This window comes from Ananas comosus, linkage group 3 (assembly GCF_001540865.1).
Source record: "Ananas comosus cultivar F153 linkage group 3, ASM154086v1, whole genome shotgun sequence".
Classification (NCBI taxonomy): domain Eukaryota; kingdom Viridiplantae; phylum Streptophyta; class Magnoliopsida; order Poales; family Bromeliaceae; genus Ananas; species Ananas comosus.
Genome location: NC_033623.1, coordinates 4586186 through 4609086, shown reverse-complemented (window position 1 = coordinate 4609086; position 22901 = coordinate 4586186). Strand labels below are relative to the sequence as shown.

The 22901-nt window shown below is 38.0% G+C and overlaps 2 protein-coding genes across 12 annotated transcripts; one reads left to right on the top strand and one right to left on the bottom strand.

The window, feature by feature from the left end:
* On the top strand, positions 3816–19398 carry LOC109708237 (pentatricopeptide repeat-containing protein At2g19280). Of its 11 annotated transcripts, none has more exons than XM_020229889.1 (6): positions 3816–6185; positions 6331–6390; positions 7555–7645; positions 7742–7808; positions 7931–8026; positions 8674–9006. In XM_020229889.1, the coding sequence occupies exon 1, from the start codon at positions 3877–3879 to the stop codon at positions 6010–6012; it is 2136 nt and encodes a 711-aa protein (XP_020085478.1). In that variant the 5' UTR covers positions 3816–3876; the 3' UTR covers positions 6013–6185; positions 6331–6390; positions 7555–7645; positions 7742–7808; positions 7931–8026; positions 8674–9006. The 11 variants fall into 11 exon arrangements, with proteins under 11 accessions (XP_020085478.1, XP_020085476.1, XP_020085479.1 ...); XM_020229887.1 differs by having other exon boundaries at positions 7497–7645; XM_020229890.1 differs by having other exon boundaries at positions 7497–7645; positions 7899–8026.
* On the bottom strand, positions 10849–13164 carry LOC109708238. Its single transcript, XM_020229899.1, has 4 exons — positions 11674–13164; positions 11519–11561; positions 11357–11447; positions 10849–11241 (listed from the first exon to the last, which is right to left on the bottom strand). The coding sequence occupies exons 1-4, from the start codon at positions 11768–11770 to the stop codon at positions 11230–11232; spliced, it is 243 nt and encodes an 80-aa protein (XP_020085488.1). The 5' UTR covers positions 11771–13164; the 3' UTR covers positions 10849–11229.

The window sequence follows — 22901 nt, the reverse complement described above, 5'->3', positions numbered from 1 at the left end:
CCCTTTCTTTTGTGTCTTTTTTTTTCTCTCTGAATTCCTTTGTGTGTGTTGTGTGTGTGTGTCGGTTAGAAAAAATTATAAGAGCAGGGAAGAGTAGAATTAGAGAGATAAGTGTTTAATTACGTAGAGAAGAGGGTGGTAAAGAGCAAATGCATCTACCTCTGCAATAGGAGCCCATGTAGAGGAGAGAGAGGAGAGAGAAGCAAAGAACAGAGAATTAATACACCATAAGCGAACTCATATGAAAAAAAAGGACATGGGCTAAACGAGGAACGCGCTTTGAGCTTTCTACCTTTAGTATGGAGTTTAAATTGTTTCTTTTACGTTTTGAAGTTTAAGCACGGTTTAGTGTAATTTGATCAAAGTTAGCAGCAGATCTATCTACTATATATACATATATATATATATATATATATATATATATTATATATATATATAATATATAATTTATATATATATAGTATGTATTGTACATACATATGTACAATGTATGCTGACATACCATATGTGTGTAGCATATATTTTTACATGAGTGAGGCACTATGTTCTATCGGAAGACACGGAAGCCTTCCGTGCTTCCAGCTCGTTTGAGTTGGGGCGACTTTCGCAATCTCGATTCGCCTCCGTTTAAACTTGATCTAGAGTTATTCGGAGTACCCTAGAAATAAAATTTATTATTTTTCGATATCATTTGCATAGGTGATGCGCAGGCGAATGAGGCTCTCAAAATCAACAAATTCAATGGCCGTAGTGACGCCGTTTGCAAGTTAACAAGGTGAGAAATATCCAAATCACCGGAAATTTGATAGAAAATTCTTTATATATATAAAAACAAGATTAATACTTTGATTTAAAATTTAAGTGTCATATAATACATTTGTAAGATTTTTATTGTCAGCCTTGATTTTGAGCCCCTTCGTTCACGTAGCAACAGATATCGACAAATCATAAAATTAATTTCTAAGTACTTCAAATACTCTTAGATCAAGTTTACGGAGCCGATCGACGATTCGAAATCGTAACATCGAAAACGAGCTGGATAAGCACGGAAGGCTCCGTGCTTCCGATAGCATAGTAGCACTCACTCTATGTACATATAGTACATATATATGTGATGTACATATATTACATATTATGTACACTATATATTACATACAGTACACACAGTATACGTACTTGTACATATTATGTACATATATATTACATATATGTACAATATATAGTGTACATATATGTACTATTATACTATATTATATATAGTACTATATATAGAGAGAGAGACGAGAGAAGAGAGAGAGAGAAGAGAGGAGAGAGTTGGAGCCTAGTAATACTATCGATAGCAAACGGCTCCGTACGACCGCATCTGTTTTCGATAATAGAGTCTTCCAAATCAACGATCGGTACAATATATCTAGTATCACTGAAGTGTTTAGAAATCAAATTTGCATAACATTTTTTCCGATATTATCTCTTATTCATCGAATGACACAAAAATGCATGGGCTGAAATGACATATCGTTACATAATGAGATAGGAAGTCATAACAAGATCAAGATTAATAGATCTTGTTATTAAAAATATTTAAAGAATTTTCCTTAACAAAAATTCAATGATTTGATATTTAACGCCGTAAACGAAATAAAGCCTTCATATCGAGCCATCTAAAATTACAAATTTAAACCGCCTTTGATCATTTAGGACAAATATCAGTCGAGAAAAGATTGAAAATTTGATTTCTAAACACTCAAAGTGTCATAGATCATGTTTCAATAATGCCGATACATCGATTGAGACATCTTTATCGAAAACAAATGGTGGGCAACGGAGCCCGTTTGCTATCCACAGTATCTAGCGCTCAACTATATATATATATATATATATATATATATAGAGTAGGGCTAGAATACTTGTAAAAGTATCATGGGGGTGATACTTGTGTGTTTTTAGCCCTTGGATGGAGAGATGTGAGGTTGAGATGATGGTGGTAAGTGGTGGTAGGTGGAATAGTGTTTAATCCAAGAACTATTAATAATCAAAAAGTAGATCCAATGGCTTAAAACCTAATAGCACCATGATGGTGATACTTGTAAAAGTATCATAGCTCAACTCTCTCTCTCTATATATATATATAGAACTAGGCTGGAATACTATCAATAGCACCAAGTTGTTGGTACTATTAGTTTTTTAGCCATTGGATTGAGAAATGTGCGATTAGGATGATGTGGGCCACCTAGGGTTGAATGGGTGGTTGGTTGAATAGTATAATCTAATGGATAAAAATAATCAAATGGTTAAATCTAACGGTAGAAAACTCGATAGCACCAAGCCCTTGGTGCTATCGATAGAATCCCAGCTGGACTATATATATATATATATATAGAGAGAGAGAGAGAGAGAGAGAGAGAGAGAGAGAGAGAGAGTAGAGCTACTATACTCTTATGAGTATTGGAGCATTCGTACTCATAAGTTGTTTTCGATTATGGAGCTTCCGAATCGACGATCCACTCCGTTAAATATGATCTAGAGTATTTGAAACTTCTAGAAAATAAATTTCGTAAATTTTCGAAATCATAATAAAGTCTATCAAGCGAGCATAAACTGAACGGTCAAAATTGAACAACGTTCTAAAAATGGATGATCGGATCCTTCAATTTAAGATCGAAGTTATTGATCTTTATCTAGGTAGTGAATATAATTTTCTATCAAAAATTCAACAAATTCCGATTCTTTTACACCGTTAAACTAGCAAGTATCCCATACCGGCTGTTAAAAATTATCAATTTTGTGACCTTTTGATCGTAAGATAAATGATATCGAAAAATTATAAAATTTGATTTCTAGAAGTTTTAAATGCTGTAAATAACGTTTAACGATATGCATAGTCGATTCGGAAGCTCTATCATCGAAAACGACTTATGAGTACGAAGGCGATCGTACTCATAAGAGTATAGTAGCTGGAATATATATATATATATATATATATATATATATATGTATGTATGTATGTATGTATGTATTTCTCTTTTTTAAAATCATATTCTCCAAAACATAAATATAGATCTATAATTATTTAAAAGGAAAAAATTGATTGAAATAGAATTACAATCTCAATTAGGCTCCCATAATACTATAGTTGGAAGATGATTAAGAATCAACACAAAAGGAATGTAAGTTTTTACCCAATTAAAGATTAAAAAGTTAAAGAAAATTAAAATCTAAATATACATAGTTTACAGTTTAGAATTTGAAAAATAGGAATGAAAAAAGAGTCAGGAATCATTTTGTTGAAAATTAAGAAGAAACACTTAATTAAGGTCTTGGGAATCTTGTCAATGTCTTCTTTTTCCTATAGAAAAGAGATCCCAAATTTTGAAGAAAATAAGATTTTGAGTGCTCTTTATACTAATTTAGATTTAGTATGAGTGACTGTTGGAGAAAAAGAAGAAGCACCGGGCGAGACAAAGTGAAAAAACCTGAAGAAGTGAGTAGCTTTTGTAAATGCACTTCACTTGAAAGTCTTCACTTCAGAATGAACCAAATAAGTGAAGCCATAAATTTAGCTTGAAATTCACTTCATACCTTCAATTTCACCGGAAAGGGACAATCACTTATTACTCAACTAAAAGTCTGACTTAAATTTAAAATTTAGACTCTAAAAAAATCAAACAAATTTAAATATATTAAATTTAAAAATTTTAAACTAAAAATTAATTGGAATCGGATCGTTACATCATAAGTTAACAAAATTTACAAGTAAAATTTATTTATTAATTTATTTTTTGAAACCGGAAACGCGCAGCTGAGATGCGAGGAAACCCGACAGCGTCCGTGTGGTTTTAAAACCCCAGCAGCAGCCTCCAACTTTCCCTCGCACACATGAGCCGCGCTCGCTGGAGGAGCCGCCTGCCGCTGAGACTCCCCTCGACCTTTACCCTCCCTCCCCTCTATCCCCACCACGACACTTCCCCCTCCCACCTCAAGCCCTTCCCCTTCCGCTCCCTCTTCTGTCCCTGTCCCTGCCCCTCCTTCTCCGATCCCGACTCCTCCCCCTCCGACGACCCCGGCCCCGACTTCTCCTCCCCGCGCCGAATTTCCTACCGCCCCCGCCCATCCCCCGCCAAACCCTACTCCTTCTCCCGACAATGGCTCTCCGAGGGCGATTTAATGCGAAAGATCGCCTCCATCCTCGCGAACAAGGGCTGGGACTTGGGCTTCCCCAACTCGCTGATCATCGAATTGGACGAACACAGCGTGATCCGCATCCTCAATTCGGTGTTCGATGCGACCTCGGATGCGGCGCTCGCCTTCTTCTTCTTCCGGTGGGCGCGGAGGCACAACGGAGTGGATCACGGACTCCGTTCCGTTTGTACTCTGGTGCATATCTCGGTTTTGGGTAATATGAATCATATAGCCATGAGTTTTCTTCGTGATATCGCTAGAAAGGGTGATAACGGAGAAGAGTGGCCTTATTTGGTTTTTGACGTGCTAAGAGAAACCAGCAGGAATAGAAAAGTTTTGCAAATTGTATATAGCATGCTTGTTAGTTGTTGTATATTTGAGGGTTCGATTAGCGTGGCTATGAACTTGATTAGTCGTATGAGGAAGCTTAACTTCTTTCCCAGTAGTAGGGTCTACGGTTCTCTTATAAGGGTTCTTTTGGAAACTAAGCAGCTGGATTTGGCATGGCAACTGCTCGAGGATACGCCAAATAGTGAACTCGGTGCATATGAGTCAATTATAGGCTTATTTATTCGGGAGCTGTGCGCTACCAATAACTTGGAAAGTGCCTACAGGCTTATAACCGGAATAAAATGTTTGGACAGCGAAGCTAAGGTTTTTGTATATACTATGCTAATTAGTGCATTATGTAAGCAGGGTCTTCTAAGAGAGGCAACTTCTCTTTTGTATAAAACGATACAGATTGGCATCATGCCTGATACCGTATCGATCTCTTCATTAGCTGATTTTTATTGTAAGGCTGGGAGATTGACAGAGGCTGTTGGGCTTATAAACTCTTTGAGCTGTGTTCCTGATGTTTATGTGTATAATAGCTTTATATTGACGTTATGTAAAAGAGGCGATATGGTAGAGGCAAATAATCTGTTAAATGAGATGCCTGCCATTGGTGTACATCCTGATTCTCTTAATTACACTACCGTAATTGATGGTTATTGTAAAGAGCATCAGATAGATCAAGCTCTAAGGATTTTTGGGGTGATGCTGAAGAGAGGGGTGCAGCCGACAAAGTTAACATACACAGTCTTAATTTATGGTTTTTGCAGGGTAGATGATCTACAAGGGGCAATACATGTCTTTTACGCCATGCAAAAAGAGGGTAAACACCCGGATGTTGTAGTATATAACATGTTAATTGATTGGTATAGCAGAAAAGGTAATATGCGTAAGGCATACAAGCTGAAGGATATGATGGAGAAGAATGGTGTGTTTCCTGATATTGCAACGCATAATATTCTTATGCATGGTCTGATCAAGAGAGGGTTTGTAACAGAATCTAGAGAAATCTTCGATGAACTCATTCAGAGAGGGTTTTCTCCTGACAAAATTGCATTTACTAATGTGATCGATAGTTACTCTAAAGAGGGAAACTTAGAGGAAGCATTTTTTATTTGGTCCAGTATGGGTAAAAATGGAATACAACCGGATCTTGTTTCTTGCACTGCACTCCTAAATGGTTTCTGCAAGAGCCACCGTATGCAGGATGCAAGTGCTCTGTTTTGTAAGATGTTGGATGCTGGGTTGAAGCCTGACTTGATACTGTACAACACTCTCTTTTATGGATTTTGTAATGAAGGAGATGTGAATGAAGCTTATAAATTGCTAATAATGATGAGGAAAGATGGTATTGTTCCAAACAGTGTAACGTTTCGGGCTCTTGTCCGTGGTCTTGAGAAAGCTGGTGTACAGAATGCTGTAAACAGCGCTGCTTTGTTATTGCAAGAAAATTTTCCTTTGGAAAATGGAGTTGTTTTCAGCAAATCTCAGTACGGTTGATACGGTGAGGTTGATCAAAAGAACTAGTAGGAAAATTTGCCATCTTTTTTCTATCTGAAAGGTGATTTCCAACTATGCCTGATGAAGTTCTACAGAATGTGATTCCTAGAGTTGTATGACTGTAACAACTTATATACACAGAGCAGACGTGCATTGAAGTGACTGAGAATGCTGTAAGAAATACAAATAATTTCTTGGTGATTATAGAAACTTTTGAATTTGGTTTCTTAGAGTCTAAATTTCCTATTTATAGTAAAATTTTTACCTGAGTTTTTTTTTCCCCTTATTTTCTCACATGATTTAACTTTCTTTTTTCAGCTTCTATGCTATGATGGTTTGTCTCTGCCAGGCTCAAAGGCTGCTGGCTGTACCTTTAAGGTTAGATCAGACGTTTGTTTATGCTATATTTGTCAAGCTTGCTAGATAGAATGTGAAATATTTTAATCTGAGCAAACAGTTAGGCAATCCTACAATAGTTGTTTTAATGAAATCACATTAAAGAAAACCTTTTCCATTAGAGACAATTGTTTTAACTCTTTGTTGATTTATCAAAGTCTATAGGAGGAAAAGGCAAAATTCTTTGAATTGTGATAGTTTTATTACTATTTTCACCCAAACATGCTACTTACTGTTTTTCAGTTTCACTTTTATGAAACATTTGGTTCAATATAGGAATCAAAATCAGAATAGGAATGGGAATGGGACGGAATGAAAAAAGGGAATGATAAAACCCTTTATTTGTTTGGTTTATAAGAGGAATCAGAATCATGTTCAAATTACAATTCAAAAAAAATTATAGTTCAGTTAAAATTTAAATTTCTTAGTCAAATTCATCGTCCAAATTTGAATTCAAATTTCAATTTAAACTCAATTTGCAATTCAAATTCAAGTTCAAAGTCAAAATTTAAAATTTAGAGCCAAATTCAAATTTCAAACTTATATTAGAATATAAATTAACTTAAGAAATTAAAAATTAAATTTTAAATCCATAATTCAAATTCAAATTTAAAATTATAATTTATTCTAAAATTAAATATAGATTAATATTTGAATTTAAATAATTGTTAGTGAAGAAAAATTAGTTCTTTTCTCAATCCCTTTCAGAATCAAAGTTGATTCCCACCTCCATGGTGGGAATTATTTTGGAGGGATTCGACTCCCTCCAGAATGGGAATCGAAATGCCAGCACCTTAAACCACCCTCAACAACGGAAGTGGATCATTCCGATGCCCATTCCAAGCCTCAAATCCATCAAACCAAGCAAGCCCTTTAGTGTGACACATAGATCTTGTTGTTCAGTTTTACCTTTAGTGAAGCAAGTAATAACTTAGTTCTGATGTCTTCATTTCTTCCTTTTAGATTCTTTTTGTACTAAATTTACTACTTTCTTTGGTTTTGTTGCAAACATAACTCTCCTTCTTCTAATGAATAATATTTATTTGTTATCATCACTTCTGTGTCCACTTTTCAAAACATTTGAGAAGGAAATTTGGAGTGTAATCTTTGAATCAGAAGTTGCTATCACAAGTTCACTAATTTTAGGTGCGGTGGAAGGTAATTAGTGAGTCACTAGAAAACCCTCCCTCTCCCTATGGAGGTGGCCTCCAAGATCTCCTCCTATTGCCGCTTCAAGGTCTCTCTCGCCCCCATCTATCGGTCTCAATTGCAATTTCAATTTTGATGTCAATCTGTATCTCCAGTCATTTACCAATTTCATTCTCCTTTGTAGTTATGGATCTCTGACTAACTTATCTTGATCCGCATCTTGATTTATCTTGATCTTGATCTTGATCCAGGTATTCTCTAGCCTTTTCTCCTATTTTGTCTTCCTTATTACCTCCCAAAGAACCCTAGCTAATCTCCTTTGCCTATTGCCTTATTTGCAGCTAATTGCGTGAGAATTTATTTTTCCCGTCAGAGTCCGCAGTGTCATGGATCTTCTAAGCCTTACATTCATGCTTTGTGGTGCCCCATTCTGGAATAACTGAGGGCTGCGAAATAGTACCTCAGCCATGTATGTTTTTTCCCCTCATTTGTGTTTCTAAACATCTATCTGATGAGGTCTTCTGGTGTTCTGGATGGTTGAATTCCTTAATTGTTTGATTGTATATGTTCAATGCTTATTGAATAGTGTATTCTAGCTTCTCATTATTTTAGGTTTCTTTGACATATCTGATATGAATCTAGGTCATGTCTAGGGAAGATTTAGAGTTGAACACTTCTTTCTCCCTTGTAGAGGTTTGGATATGACTTCAAACAAGTGTACAATGCGATTTCTCTCTTAGATATCCTTTTTTTGATTCTTTTTTGTTGACTGGAAGTGTCATATGGTGATCCCTTATGAATATTTTTCTGTTATATATCAAGAGGTCTCTGATTCCTTCAAATTATCACTTCGTGCTTTTGGTTTTGTTGCATCCATTAACAACTGATTGTGTTTGAATCAATCAAACTAGATTAATAATCTTTTGAACAGCGTGAAAATAGTTGGTTTTATAAAATTGAAGGCCTCTCATATTCTTGTATTATATTGCATTTGTTTTGGCCTGGTAATAATTATTAATTATATTTACTCCCTTTTTGCTCATCATGCGTACACATGCTTAAGGAGTCGTGATAGTGACAATAAGCTAAGGTTCACCACAATATGAATTTTGGCAGGTCCTTGCACTTTTACTTTTCAATTCCGAGTGGAAAACATGGATAAAGAGAGAAATGGTAACGGCAATTGGCTGGTTTCCCCTTTGATTCATATAATGTATTTGTTGTAAGGTAATTTTATTTTGTATTTTGAATTTATTTACTCTAGCTGAATCTGTTAGGTTGCTATAGAAATACTTGGTTCTCTTGAGATGGATACTTAACTGTGCTTTTTATTTGTTGATCGGTGTTGGTTCATAATAGTTCTACAAAAGGTGTTTTATAGTATTTGTAGAAGTATTGTTGGATTAATGGGGTCATTCATGATAAATCAAGTAAATTTTATGTTCTCAAGTTGTGTGGGAATGGATATGGGTGCTGTAAATAAACAGGAGCTTGTATTCTCATAACTTCCTATATTGTTAAATATATATCCAATATCAATACAAAAAGAATAAAAAAAAGCAAAACCTTAAGGATAATAAATTATATTAGTAGTAGCAGTAAAATTTGAGAACTAAAATGTCATGTGCCTCATAATTCGAGTAAGAAATTGCAACTAATTAAAGTTTGAGAACTAAAATGTCACGTCTTATAGTTTGAGATAGAAATTGTTACTCATTAACGTGCGAAGACGAAAGTGTCACCTGGCTTCTAGTTTGAGGACCAAAAGAGTAATTTATCTGTTTTTGTGTTTTGTTTTTATTCCAGATGAGGATAGAGTTGAGTATCAACCAGTTTTATTTAATGAGTAATTTCCTTCAAGGATAAAAAAAGTTAAACTATTTAATAAATTTTAGAATGCCTAATTGTTAAAAGTAAAAGTCGACCAATTATATATTGGACATTCTAGAAGATTTTGAAGGGACTTTTTTACACAATAACCATCTAAAAGGGTTTTTTTGCAATTGGCCCTTTGAAAAAAATTAATTTTAAATATAGCCCCAGCAAATTTATATTTGGAAAAATAGTCCTGACCCTGCCACGCAAGCGCCACGTCAGCGTCATGCGGGCTGGGCTGGGGCTAGTCAGTTAAGTTAAACACGGTGAACCATTTACTGTGTTCTCTTTGTATTAATACCCCGACCGAGCTCCCCCCTTCCTCTCTCGCTCGATCTCTCTTTCTCTCTCGAATTTTTTTTTTGCAATTGGCCCCCTGGAAAAAAATATTTTTAAAAATAACCCCAGAAAAATTATATTTTCGAAAATGGCCCTGGCCCTTCCACTTCAGCGCCACGTCAGCGCCATGCGGGCGGGGCTGGGGCTTGGTAGTTGAACACGGTGAATTGTTCGCCGCATCCAAACTGTGTATACTTGCGGCTTGGACTTGCACGCTTCCGCCAGATGCTTGGGGGGGTAATACATGAGACACGGGGAACGATTCACCGTGTCTAAACACGGTGAATGGTTCACCGTGTCTAAACAAGGGGAATCGTTCCCCGTGTTTAGACACGGTGAACCGTTCACCGTGTTCAGTAGTAATACCAGCACTTAGAAATTTTTCAACGCAATAAACCACAGAATACAACATCACAACGCAACAAAAAAGTCAATACAACAATACAAGAAATTCAATATTAACAATACAACAACAAATTCAACAAAACATTAATAAAGCATCAATACCATATCATCACAATAAAATATAAAAAATTAAAGCAAATTTTTTAATAATATAGAAAGTTCGGTGTAATTTAAAATTTATAAAAATATAATGTCATCTTCTCCTCCTAGTCCCTTGACCACGTCTACCTACACGTCCCCTACCACGTTCGCGACCACGATCAACACCATGCTCATTAAAGGGCTCTAAGACCTCCAACTGGTCGAGATGCTCGATAGCAGCACCCTCAATAACCGGCTGAGTGTCCTGCGTCTCAATCACCCGTCTGATTTCGTGTTCAATCATAGCAGGTGTCGATAGTATATCTGACCGTGGAAGAGCTGAAGAGGAGGGCTGATCTGTATGGAGAGACTGCAACTATCGTCGGCGCCTACGATAAATAATATCAACTGGCCGAGGTGGATCCTTTGGTACTGGTACTGGTATCGTGTTTGGATGATAAGGTGGCTCCTCTATCGGTGAAGATGGCCTCGGTGGACTATACACTGGTATATGGCCCGCCGTCGATGGTCCACTATATTCTGCTGGCCGTGGATGTACAGTGTGTGGAAGCATAGGTAAAGTCTCCAAAACTGCTTCCATCCGATACGGGAGGGGTGGCCTTTGTATTGGCCTAGATATCCACCTCCTGGTGATCCTCCAATATCACTGCATGTAAACAGTGGTAGCTCGTACAGTATCTGGATCTACCTCAGGATCCACCTCTACTATATCCACCAATCTATCATCCCAACGCTGAATATATGAAGCATGATACGCCGTCCAATTCTCATATGCTCTATCTCGTAAAGTGATGCGAGGTATGACAATTACTGCTTCAGGTATATGCTGTAACAGACCAAACTGTCGAAGCACACGATCGGAAAGATGCAGCTCAATAATGTGGAAGCAGACTAAGGTGGTCCTCGATTGCCAAACCTAGGACCCCGCTAGACAAAAAGGTGGGAGCGTCTCTAATACTGTGTCTGTATAAGGCCTCCATGTAAGTTGTGAAAAATACATATGAATACATATGATTATTTATCCAAATGTTTTAAATCTAATGTGCAGTTATAATAAGATTGAGTTACTTTCATTTACCTGAGACTCTAGCTGCTGATCAAGCTGATCACGATAAAACTCAATATCAGTTGTCCTGACATTATCCCGAAAAGCCAGCCCGATATTCCACCTGATTTATTTATATCATATTAGTCATGAATAAATAGTATATAGAAAACTTAAAATGAAAAAAATACTTACCTACACCTTAGTGGCATGTCGACAAGCTCATGCTGCGGTCCTACTATCTCAGGGCGGCCAATGTGCAGGTGGTCCCATACCCATATTTATACAAAAGGATAGTTGGAAATGGAAACAAAAACCATGACTTATATAGTGCTAGTAAGGTAATGTACCTGAAGTAATGTCTCGAAACAACAACGCTCGACCTTTCCCCTCATGCAAGCATTTCCTAATGCCCGATAAAAATGAGCTAGCGAGGCTGCACCCCATGCCAACTCACCACAGACGTCAAAATCCTCTAAAAGTGGCAACCATTTCAAATACACTCTATTCCTGCTTGGATTTGGAAATAAATTACATCCTATTTCAAATAGTATATATGCTCTCGCTGTAGCTCGAACAATAGCGGGAGGTGCATCTAAGGCGATATCATGAAAATGATGATATAATGCATTCCACGTATCGAATCTCCGCATTCCACGTATCGAAGCTTGCGGGAGTGCACAACGTATTCCACGAATCGAATCTCCGCAAGTATTTTTGCAACTCCTCACATGTGTTGGAGTATGAACCGGTAGAGTTGCACGAAGATGTCACATATGAAGAATTTCCGGTGAGCATTCTTGCTCGAGAGGAGCGGAAGCTACGGAATCGAACTATTCCATATGTGAAAGTGCAATGGAGTAATCACTCGAGGCGTGAATCCACGTGGGAACTCGAGGAGAAGATGCGAGAGGTCTATCCTCATTTGTTCGAGCAAATGAGCTAAGGTACGTGTTAAGTTTCGCGGACGAAACTATTTTTAAGGGGTGGGGAATGTAATGTATCGCATCCCCATAAATCGTGCCGAGTTCCGTCGGAACGAGCGGAGCCCGGAGTCGAACGAGTTGAAATGGGTTCTAAGTGTTTTGGAACCATGATATAGGGTATAGGGACCAAGAGGACAAAACCGGTGAAAAACTGGCTAAGTCCCAGTTTTTGGGCTCTCGGGGTCCGGTCCCTCAGGGGAGGACCGGTCCCCATACGCATATTCTGCCCGAGAGCTAGAAAATCGGCTAAGTCCTAGAAAATCAGCCTACGGGTACCGGTCCCTGTGGGGAGAGACCGATCCCCGCATGCGAAAAATGCCCAGAGGGCTGATGTGAATAGGTGAAATGAGAGGGGCTTATGTGCAATTCTGTAAGTGTGAATGGTTATATGTGTGTGGGCTTGGGTTAGGGTTCATTTCTCCCAACCCAGCACACAAGAACACTCCCTCTCTCTCTCTAAAACCTTCTCTCCTTTCTCTTCCTCTCTCGCTAGAGCTTGGACAAGGAGGGATTTAGAGGAGTTTGGGAGAAGAAGAAGGCAAAGTGGAAGGTTATGCTTGCTATTGTGCAAGAGAACAAGGAAAAGCTTGAACCAAAGGTGAGTTCTCATGGTTCCAAGCTAGGGTTTTGGTTTATTTCCTTCTAGCATGCTTCTAGGAGATGAATAGAGGATTTCCCCCATAGTTATCCGTGCTAGGGACCAATATTGGGGAAGATGACATTGTTGAGGGACCTAATATTAGGGTTTGGTTTATATGAGGTCTAATCTTAGGATTGATTTCTTTTTACCCTAATTGGTAGGTCAACGAACGCGTTGGTGCGCTCGGTTTGGCAATCTGACGAGCGTACGCGAAGATATTGACGAAAAAGGCTAAATTAGAACAGATTGCCGCAGCTCGCGGCGTAGATGTCTAAAAATCACGAAATTAGGATCGCGACATCCTAGCATTCCTACAAGGTGAGGGGTGCTATCCGGAAACACCGAATTTCCTTCTATATCTGTGTTACTATTATTGAGCATATTGATGTTAGCATTCATGCATATAGGGTAGCGTGATGAATATGATTGGTTGATATTCAATTGTATGCTAGAGAACATATGAATTGATATAGAACCATGTGAACTAAGAATGTGAAAACCCTAGGTGTATGTGAATGTATGAAAAAGAGACTATGACAATAGTAAACAATGGTGACATTGACATTAGTAACGAGATTGGCACCAAGCATAAGAACAGCTAAACAAGGTTTAACCTAGAGTGGCATCATGACCATTGTGACTCAGATATAGTGGAAATGTGATATGGTAATAACCTATCATCGGCATTGATGCTTTGTGCATTGAGATAGGTTTGGCAATACTTTCTCAAATTGAGGATTGGATCGTACTCACACATTGGTTCCGGCTTGGGAGAGGTAGCTCCTCCTCAAGCGGTGTACTCCGGAGTGTAGACACCACGGAGAGAGTGCCCCGGCGAAGATCCCTCGGGTGGTAGTGCCAAGAGCCTCCCTGTAAGGTACCGGACTTCTAAAACTATGAAGTTACGGTGTACATTTAAATGGTTCCGGTGAGGCTGCGGTGGAATGTAACATACCGGATTTTAAATATAAAAGTGAAAATAAATAAAAATAGTGTGAGATACTATTTTTATTGGATTTAGAGAAGTAAAACATAAGTCAGAAGTGACTTGTGCTGAAATTGGGATGAAAACAGAAGATCTGGAATTTTCTGTTGGAAACGGGAGAGAAAAATTAGCAGAAAATGCACAGTCTCAGAAAATTATGAAAATTGGAGAAGAAGTCAGGAATATTTTTATGAGGCTAGATTTAAGATTTCATATTTTTCTGACACCCGTAGAGTGAGAAATAAAATCCGAAAGCTATCTGATAAAGATTGCAGTTCGGTANACAATCTCGTTGTTAGCCTTGGGCGGACAGGGGAGGTGCTGTCCGTCCGGCGTCTGTTCGACGTGCCCGGGCCAAGCCAAATTGGTAGCGGTCGCGGGGCGTGACACTCCCCCAGTAGATGGGATGAGTGGATTGTGAGTTTGGGGTGAACCACGAGTACCCCGGGATGATTGGGTAAAGGCCAAAGAAAATGAGAACAAGATCATGCATGCATAATTATCATGTACTTGATTATTTATCTGACGACAGTATTCTTGCAGGCATTGTATTAGTAGCATTAGATGGTTTGTTATCTACTTTTCTTGAAATACATATGCCTGAATAGACCTAGTGGGCGAGTCGGCGCGGTCGGCGGCCGAACCCACTGAGAACTTCTTTTAGTTCTCACACCACCACTAACCCTGCAAATCCATGGGCGAGCGGGGCGGCGGAGGATCGAAGCAAGGGACTAGCGCCGTAGATAGCGGCCTACGGAGTCATAGGCATACCCTATGTACATATTCAACTTTTGTATGTTGAACTAGAAATGTAAAAGATGTAATTTGTGTATTCTGGGTTAAAGGACAATGTGATGTAAATGTGAATGGTTTACTTGTATTTGATTCAAATGTAATCAAATGACATGTGTTGAATGGTTTAGTGTAATAGCTTAGATGCCTTCACTTGTGGTTTTGTTGTTGCTTGCCCTCGAGCAAGCCTAGTATAATTGCATTCATCTTGTTGAATTGCTTGTATTATACTTGTTGATTAGAGCTTTGGGCGGACAGGGAAGGTGCTGTCCGTTCGGCGTCTGTCGGCGTGCCCGAACCGACCAAATTGGTGGCCTCGGGGCGTGACACGCTCAACCCATACGTGTGACACTCCGAAGCTCACTGCTTGTGGAGTTGCGACCTCCACAAGTTGTAACAGAGTATGCGAGTATGATCTACTTCTCTTAACCAAGAGAACTCACCAGTGACCCTTGTGACAACATCTGGGGATCAATTTCAATCCCAATAGCAACCTTTGGGGATCTATTTCAATCCCAATGGTAAGGTGCTACTTGTCACACTTGTCACACTATACATGCAATGACTCAAACCTTCATTGGCACTTGAAATTCCGCTCAATTCATGTCACTAGGTTCAAGTTCTACAACTATCGATACATCTAGTGCTAGACAAATTTTGTCTAAGTCCATACTCTAATCTTACCACTAGTTCACAAGTATATCTAGCGTTCTCAGTGACCAATGTCCAATTTCATACATGAAATGTTATGACTTGCAATATTAGGTTCTATTCCACATTCAAGAGCATACAATTTACTTATCCCAAGATAACATAAAATCCTACATCATACAACTCTCATACATCATGATATATGATAAAAGAATGACACTATCTGGGGATCTATCAATCCCTAACATGCTCATCTCAAATCATGTGTAATTACGGTAATACACCTCTACATGCTACACGATCATGGCCAAGCATGTAATATCTCACGGTATATGTGACTATGACTGAATATCTAGCACATGCTACATATATAATCTCAACACAATGTCGTAGTTCTTTGCATGTACAACAGGTTACACCCAATTTATAGTTCTATCACTAGGTTCATGATCGACACCACAATGACACCTAGTGTTTCACCATGTTTTCTAAGTCCATGCAACCTACTAGTTCTTGTATCTCTAGGATTCAAATGGCACCATAATCATACATCATAAGTATAAAGTTTTTAATTGCAATTGTCTGCTCATTAACTTGGAAAGCATGCAATTCACATGGAGAAGGATAACTTGAACCCTAAGATGCATAATCACACATACATACATATATACTCAATGAATAGAGTTAGACATATATAGGGAAAAATCCAACCATTTCGGAGAGCACCGCCTAACTTAGTTAACTACCAATTGCTAGAATTTCAAAGCAATTGGTTCTCCGATCACGCTTCAAGCCTAACGAATGAAATTCCTCAAATTCCTCCAATCAGATGTTGTAACCTTGTCGTAATCCAAATCGGAGTTGTTCCCTTCATCGAACTATCCTTAAATTGGGGATTTACAAGATCAATTTGATTCCAACTCTCTTAGGGACAAAAATTCCAATTCCATACCTTAGGTTTTCAAATCCTCAAGAACACCTAAAATCATGGTGAACCCTTGGATTAACGTAGTTTAGAAACACCTAGGGATCTCAAATATCTCATTTAAAAGATTTAGCTAAATCTAATTCTAATCCATAAATCTCACTTTAGCTACCATAGTCAAGAAGCTTGATCCGCCATTAGAGAGCTCTTCCAAGCTTCTTCTCCAACTTGAGGCTTCCAAAATCTCCAATTTTTCCTCTTTGGTAGAGGGGTTACAAGAGAAAGGAAGAGAGAGGTGTTAGAGCGTAACGGAAAAAGGTTTGGAGAGAAAGGAGGGTTTTTTTTTTCTTTTTTCTTTTTTTTTTCCTCTCTTGTATGGGTGGAAGACAAAAGATAGAGTAGATGAGGTAGGTCTTATCCACAAGCCCCAACACAATTGTAACTTAACCTTTGTCATTTAATGAAATTTTTACTCAATCCACAACTTTTGCTTTTAAACTTCCTCCAATAGTCTCATACACTATTTTCTCCGTACTTGCCCAATTTGGCCAAAGTTCGGTGAAGTATATTGGAATTCAGTACAATATAGTGGGGCTGCCTCGTACGGCAGGTTGTACCGCCCCTAATGGGGCCATATTATGCATGGGCATACGGCCCCTCGTGGACCCCCGCAACCGCGGCCGGGACGGCCGCACAATTCTGTCGGACGTCAATCTCAATTGCGGCCGGACATCACCATCAACGCAAAGCAATCAACGAATTTTTTTTTTTCTTTCAATGAAAAGGAAACCAAATGAAATCCAAAAGAAAAACAAAATTTGGCAAAAGATTTGGCTCTGATATCACATGTTAAACTTTATAAAATTAAATCGTACCTTCTTTCATGATTTTGATTTCTAAATTAATACGGATTGTAGACTGTGATTCTTGCTTGTGGCTCGTCCTCGTTCGTGATCTACAAAAGAGCCGGATGTTTCGAATCCATTTCCTTATCCCCGGAGATATAGCCGTCACAAAAAATTAGGATTAGAATTTGACTGGGACTCCAATATGTTATATATATTTATATATAACCTAACATAAGGATGTTAAATTACGTCCATCCATCAAGAACGTCTCCAGATACATCCTAACCATTGGATTGATCGTTCCTTTATGGATCGTCCTGAATAGATCGACTGTATCCTTATAGATCGCCTTAAATAAATCTCATGGGCTGTAACACCCCACACTCTTAACTTCTTGTTTTAACTCCTATTCTTTTAAAATTCGGACCTTTTCGTAAATATTAGTTTTTGAGGAACTCGGCGGCATTTTGTGCCAACTAATCACTAATTCCTAATTATCTCCACCATCCGTTAAACCTAGCCGCAACCCTCCTTAATTCCTCCCTCATTGCACCCGTACGGCTCCACCCTCCCACACACGTGCACGACGCCGTTGATCACTGTCATCGTCGCCGTCGTCCGCGGCCGCCGCCGCAATCCTCATCCGTCGGCATTTTTTTGATTCGTCGTCGACGACATTTTATTGTCGTCGTTTCTATCTTTAAGAAGGTTCATTCCTTTCACTTTCATCTCTACACCTATTCTTGAAAGCATCTAAATTTATCGATAATTAGGTGATTGTTGTTAGGTATTCTTCTTTGATGATTACTTCTAGGATCATTCAAATCTGATTTCGAATGGTCTAAATTAGTGTTGTTCAAATCGTTAACCTTATACCTTGTGTTCTGCATATGATTTGGTTTTGTTGACTTTGCATATTCTACATACTTTTAGAATGCTCGTTAAATGTTCGACGAAACGCCTATGAGAGGGCGAATTTCGTTTTGTTTCTAATTTTGATCTCATCTAATTGTAATTTGCCTATTAATATTTCAACATCTGAAAACCCTCTTTTCGAGTATTAGATCCTTCTTTTATTATTTTAAAACCTCATTCATCTTATCTTGCTTCTTTGAATATTTTAATCCTTAAAACTCATCATCCTCTTGATTGCTAATTGAATTTCGTCGAATTTTAATATTCTAAATCCCTTTGTGCTCCATCCCGATCTATTTGCATACCTTTATATCCCCTTTGCATGTTTATTTTAGTTAGCTTATAGAGAATCGCATGTTTCTATTTTAGGTTCCGACGATCGATTTTCTGCACAGTTTTGACTGGATATCTTTTATCTTTGAAGCTGCGTTAAGGTAAGCGACCGGACACCTGTTAGTTTTGTAAAATAATTTAGGAAATAAATTGATTGTGTAAAAATCTTTATTTTGTAGAATTAAAAATTAAGGGTTAAGCATATATCAAATGATTTTGCAAACTGAGTTTCAAATGTGATTGAAAGCTTTCTTTAACAAAGAATTTTGAAAGTTAATTATCTGTTCTGTAAGTTAGTGACTGGATAATTTTGAATTAAAATGTCTCTTGGTATTCTGCTATGCTATTGTTGGCCATGTCGACATGTACTTTGTTATAGAAGCAAGCTTCGTCTTTGTTTGCGCCTTCGGGTGCCTGCGCCTTCGGGTGCCTGCGCCTATCCGCGCCTCTGTTTTGTTTGCGCCTTCGAGTGCCTCTGTTTTGTACATGCACTTTCGGGTGCCTCTGTTCTGTTTGCACCTTCGGGTGCTTCTGCTTTGTTTGCACCTTCGGGTGCCTCTGGATCTCGCCAACGGATCATATGATATAGTTAGTTGCCGGAGACTTAATATTTATTTCGTTATTTGCTTAAAGAAAAATGCTTTGTAAAGTTATAGTTCCAATTTGATTTGAATTTTAAGTTTGATAAATTCTTGTTTTCTAAATTTTGCAAATTAAAGACCACTCGCTTGAATTAATTTTTGTATTCATTTACTTATTTGCATTGTATGCTTAATCCGACTAATATGGTGCATGGTTGCTTACCCAGGTATCGAGACTGATTTGCCGGGCGGGGCTGAGACTGAGTGAACGTTAGACGTAGCAAGTTTTGATTTTAGTCCCTTTTGTTTTTACATCTAGTATTTTCGAATTATCTATGATCGTTTGTTATCTATTTTGTTTCGTTATATCTTCGTACCCACTTTTGTCACTTATAGTATTTTCGAACCTCTCTTGTGATTCGTAGTAAACTTTAGTTCTATAGATGTTAGAATTCTATTTGATTTTAGTTAAAATTCAATTTCTTAGTCTCATTCTATGATTCTTTGGATTTAGTGAAAAATTTGGTAATCATCTTTTTGCTAGCTTCCGTTTGATTCTGTAGCCTTGCATATTTGCTAGTTTAGCAGGTATGCGGCGTCTGTTACGCCTCGGGTTTGGAGCGTGACATGGGCTACATCCAGCACATGAAGCTCATAATATAGAAAAATATATGGAATAATATAGACAAGTGATTATCCAGACTGCATTTTCAGTTGACTTTTGTTCTTCAATCCTCCGCTGAACGTTGCTTTCTCTAAGTCTTCCAAGTTTCAGCACGAAAGGTAGGTGTGAAATTGGCGATGCTAGACAGATTGGAGGAGAGAAAAGTTTGGAATAGCGAAAAAGCAGCGCAAAAAGTAGACGAAGATAATTGAAACAATAATAGAGTCAACATTGCGAAACATTATTCTCAAAAAAAACATTGTGAAACATAATTTTAAAAGTTATCATAATTAAATATATAAAAAGATAGACAGAAGAATTTAGGTCAGAGAGCAAATCGATGTGGATTGTTGGAAAATCGGACACAACTCTATCCAGATGTCAGATAATTTATTACTAGCAGGGGCTGTGAAGATGAGCTATGACCGATAGCGATTGTGCCTTTCTACTGTTGAGATGTCATGAAAAAGAAAGAGGACAGAGATAAATAGATAGGAACGTGTCAGACATATAGAGAAATGAGAGCAGAGAGATAAGAGGGCAAGCTTATAGTAGAATCGAATGGTCTGGCTACAACATATAAAGGATTTGGGCACGTTTTGTAGACAAGTTCAGTGAAAATTCAGAGAGAGTTAGCAAAGAGAGAGAGAGATTGCAAGGTTGCTTGCCCAAATAATTTTTTGTTTTAATTCAAAGTTTAAAGTTGAATGGGATAAAAAAATGATACAAATTTTTGTTCTCTAATCAAATAGTACTCACTCAAAATAATATTGTAAGTATAATTTTAAAATTTTCAATATTGAGTCATTAAGTTCAAAATGACCCATTTGCATAAAAAAAATCTATTAGTTCTTAATTTTTGCAAAAATAGGACACATTTTTTATTTTTGCAAATATGGTCTAATTTTTTAATAAACTGACCAAATTGCATTCATTTCTCTTTCTCTTTTCTTTCTCGCTAGTGTTAGTCTCCCTCCTCTTCCACCAATTCCTACTCTCTTCTCCTCTTAATTTTCCCTCCTCTTTCTCTCCCACTGCTTATCGGCGGTGGTGCAGTTTCAAAACGATGACAACGCAACCCTCCTCCCTTTCCTCCCCCACATCGCTCCCTTTGCCGAAGCATGGGGCCGACCTTTCTCTTCCTCGGGTTTGATATGTGTGACCTCCACCCGGGGTTGATCTTTGTCCTCCACCATGGGAGGAAGGGTGCATGATGCGTTTGACGGGATGAAGAGCAAGTTGCACCGTTTGAGACTAAGTTGTATCATTTGAGGCTAAATTGCACTAAAAAAAAAGTTATACTATTTAAAACTATGTTGCATCATTTAAGAGCAAGTTATATTATTTTGAGAAGTTAGTCTTAAATAGTGCAACATAGTCTCAAAGCCTTTGGAAGAGTTTCTTAGTCAATAGTGCAACATAGTCTTGAAGCCTTTGGAAGTGTTTATTAGACATGTATCATGGCTGGAGGTCAAAAATGAATATAGAATGCTGCAAACTAGAATTGGAATGCAAGTATTCATATTCCTGACAACTAGAATGATAATGATCTTCCTCGTAGACCACCCGGAAGAGAGCGGGATCTTCGTGATATTGAGATCAAAAATTTGAGAATGCAGATTAAGACATTGACTGAACGTCTTGCTCGAGTCCAAAATTAGAGCCATGTTTATTACAACCATGATTCAAAGTCTTCTAGCTTTGAGAACCCTTTCCACGACCGTGCTGCATCGAGAGAACTACCAGTGCAATTGGGTCAAGTGGATTGAGTCAATTGATGGAAGAATTTCAACATCAAGAAAGGCCTTCCTGAATATTTTGGAGGCCTAAAACTTAGAAGACTTTATCGACTGGACTGACAAGATCGAGCGCATCTTTAAATACAAAGATGTGCCCGGGGATAAAAAGGTGAAACTTATTGTGCTTAGACTTAAGGCCGACTTTTACATAGTGGAAGCAACTAAAGAAGATTCGTGCTCGAAAGAGAATAGAAAATTACTGATTCAGAGCACATAAAGAAGAAGATATGAAAGCAGTTTCTTTCCTTTAATTACACCCAGATCTTGCACCAATAATTCCTAGGCCGGATTGGAAAAATGGATAATTCGGGAGATTTTCATTCACCCGGGAATTGAAATCGAAATTGGAATTCCGCATACCAAACACGGACAAACAGATTCGTCCATTCTGATTCCGATTTTAGGGTGAAAAAAGGACGAATCAAACATGCCCTAAGTGTTTCTAAGTAATTGAGCACTGTTGAGGAGGTGCTGTTTCAATTTAATCTTGGTGTTCCTGCATCATTGATTGATACCTAGTCTTAATATATTGCTGGACAGAATTCTTATGTGGAGAGGCCTTATTAGGGTTGACGCCATTTTTCCCTTCTTTTATTATACCAAGATTTAATTTAGAAGCAAATCTTATAATAATTTAGTTCTTACTGGAAATCTGCGTACGGCTAAGTCTCAAAAAAAAAAAGAAAAAAAAGAAGTCTATATGCAACCCCTAAAATGAATTTGCATGCATACAAAAATACATTTGAAACATAATTGTGTATTAGAAGTTTCTGTACAACTTGGGTAAAGTTGCTATTTGCGTGAAATAAAACAAAACGATGCGGTCCACCTATAACAATATTATTCCTCGAAGAAGAAAACAAAAAGAAGAACTACGATGGTAAATCGATTAGACGGCCCAATGTTTGGATTGGTTATGCTATCCTAAGCTAACTGAGTTGTTTGGCAAACGAGAGATCTGTGATTACTGCAGACAGAGGTTCACAAACTCTGACTAAATCTAGACCCAAAGCCGAGTTTAGCGAAGCCACGGCTAGGGCTGGCAAATGAGCGAGCCAGCTCGTGTTCGACTCGCGTTCGGCTCGCTCGAGTTCGGATCGAATTAATTTCAAGCAAGCTTGAATCTAAATTTAGGCTCGAAATTAATTTCAAGCCGAGCTTGAGTATTACTCGGCTCGCTCGAATTAAGCTCGAAAAGCTCGAATTAAGCTCGATATATATATATATATATATATATATATATATATATATATATATATATAGAGAGAGAGAGAGAGAGAGAGAGAGAGAGAGAGAGAGAGAGAGAGAGAGCAGGACTGCTGTGATCTCCGGCTCCTGAGCCGTTCTCGATGATGGAATTTTCAAATCGACGATCGGCTCCGTTAAACTTGATCTAGCGTATTTGAAGTTTTTAGAAAATAATTTTTGCGATTTTTCGATATCATTTATTTAGCAATCG

Excerpts from the sequence above, each read along its gene's own strand:
- LOC109708238 (XM_020229899.1), bottom strand. The coding sequence starts at position 11,770 with ATGGGGTGCAGCCTCGCTAGCTCATTTTTATCGGGCATTAGGAAATGC. Across the intron at positions 11,562-11,673 it reads GTTTCGAGACATTACTTCAG|TAGGACCGCAGCATGAGCTT; the intron begins GTACATTACCTT and ends GCCCTGAGATAG. Across the intron at positions 11,448-11,518 it reads GACATGCCACTAAGGTGTAG|GTGGAATATCGGGCTGGCTT; the intron begins GTAAGTATTTTT and ends TAAATAAATCAG.
- LOC109708237 (XM_020229897.1), top strand. The coding sequence starts at position 3,877 with ATGAGCCGCGCTCGCTGGAGGAGCCGCCTGCCGCTGAGACTCCCCTCG.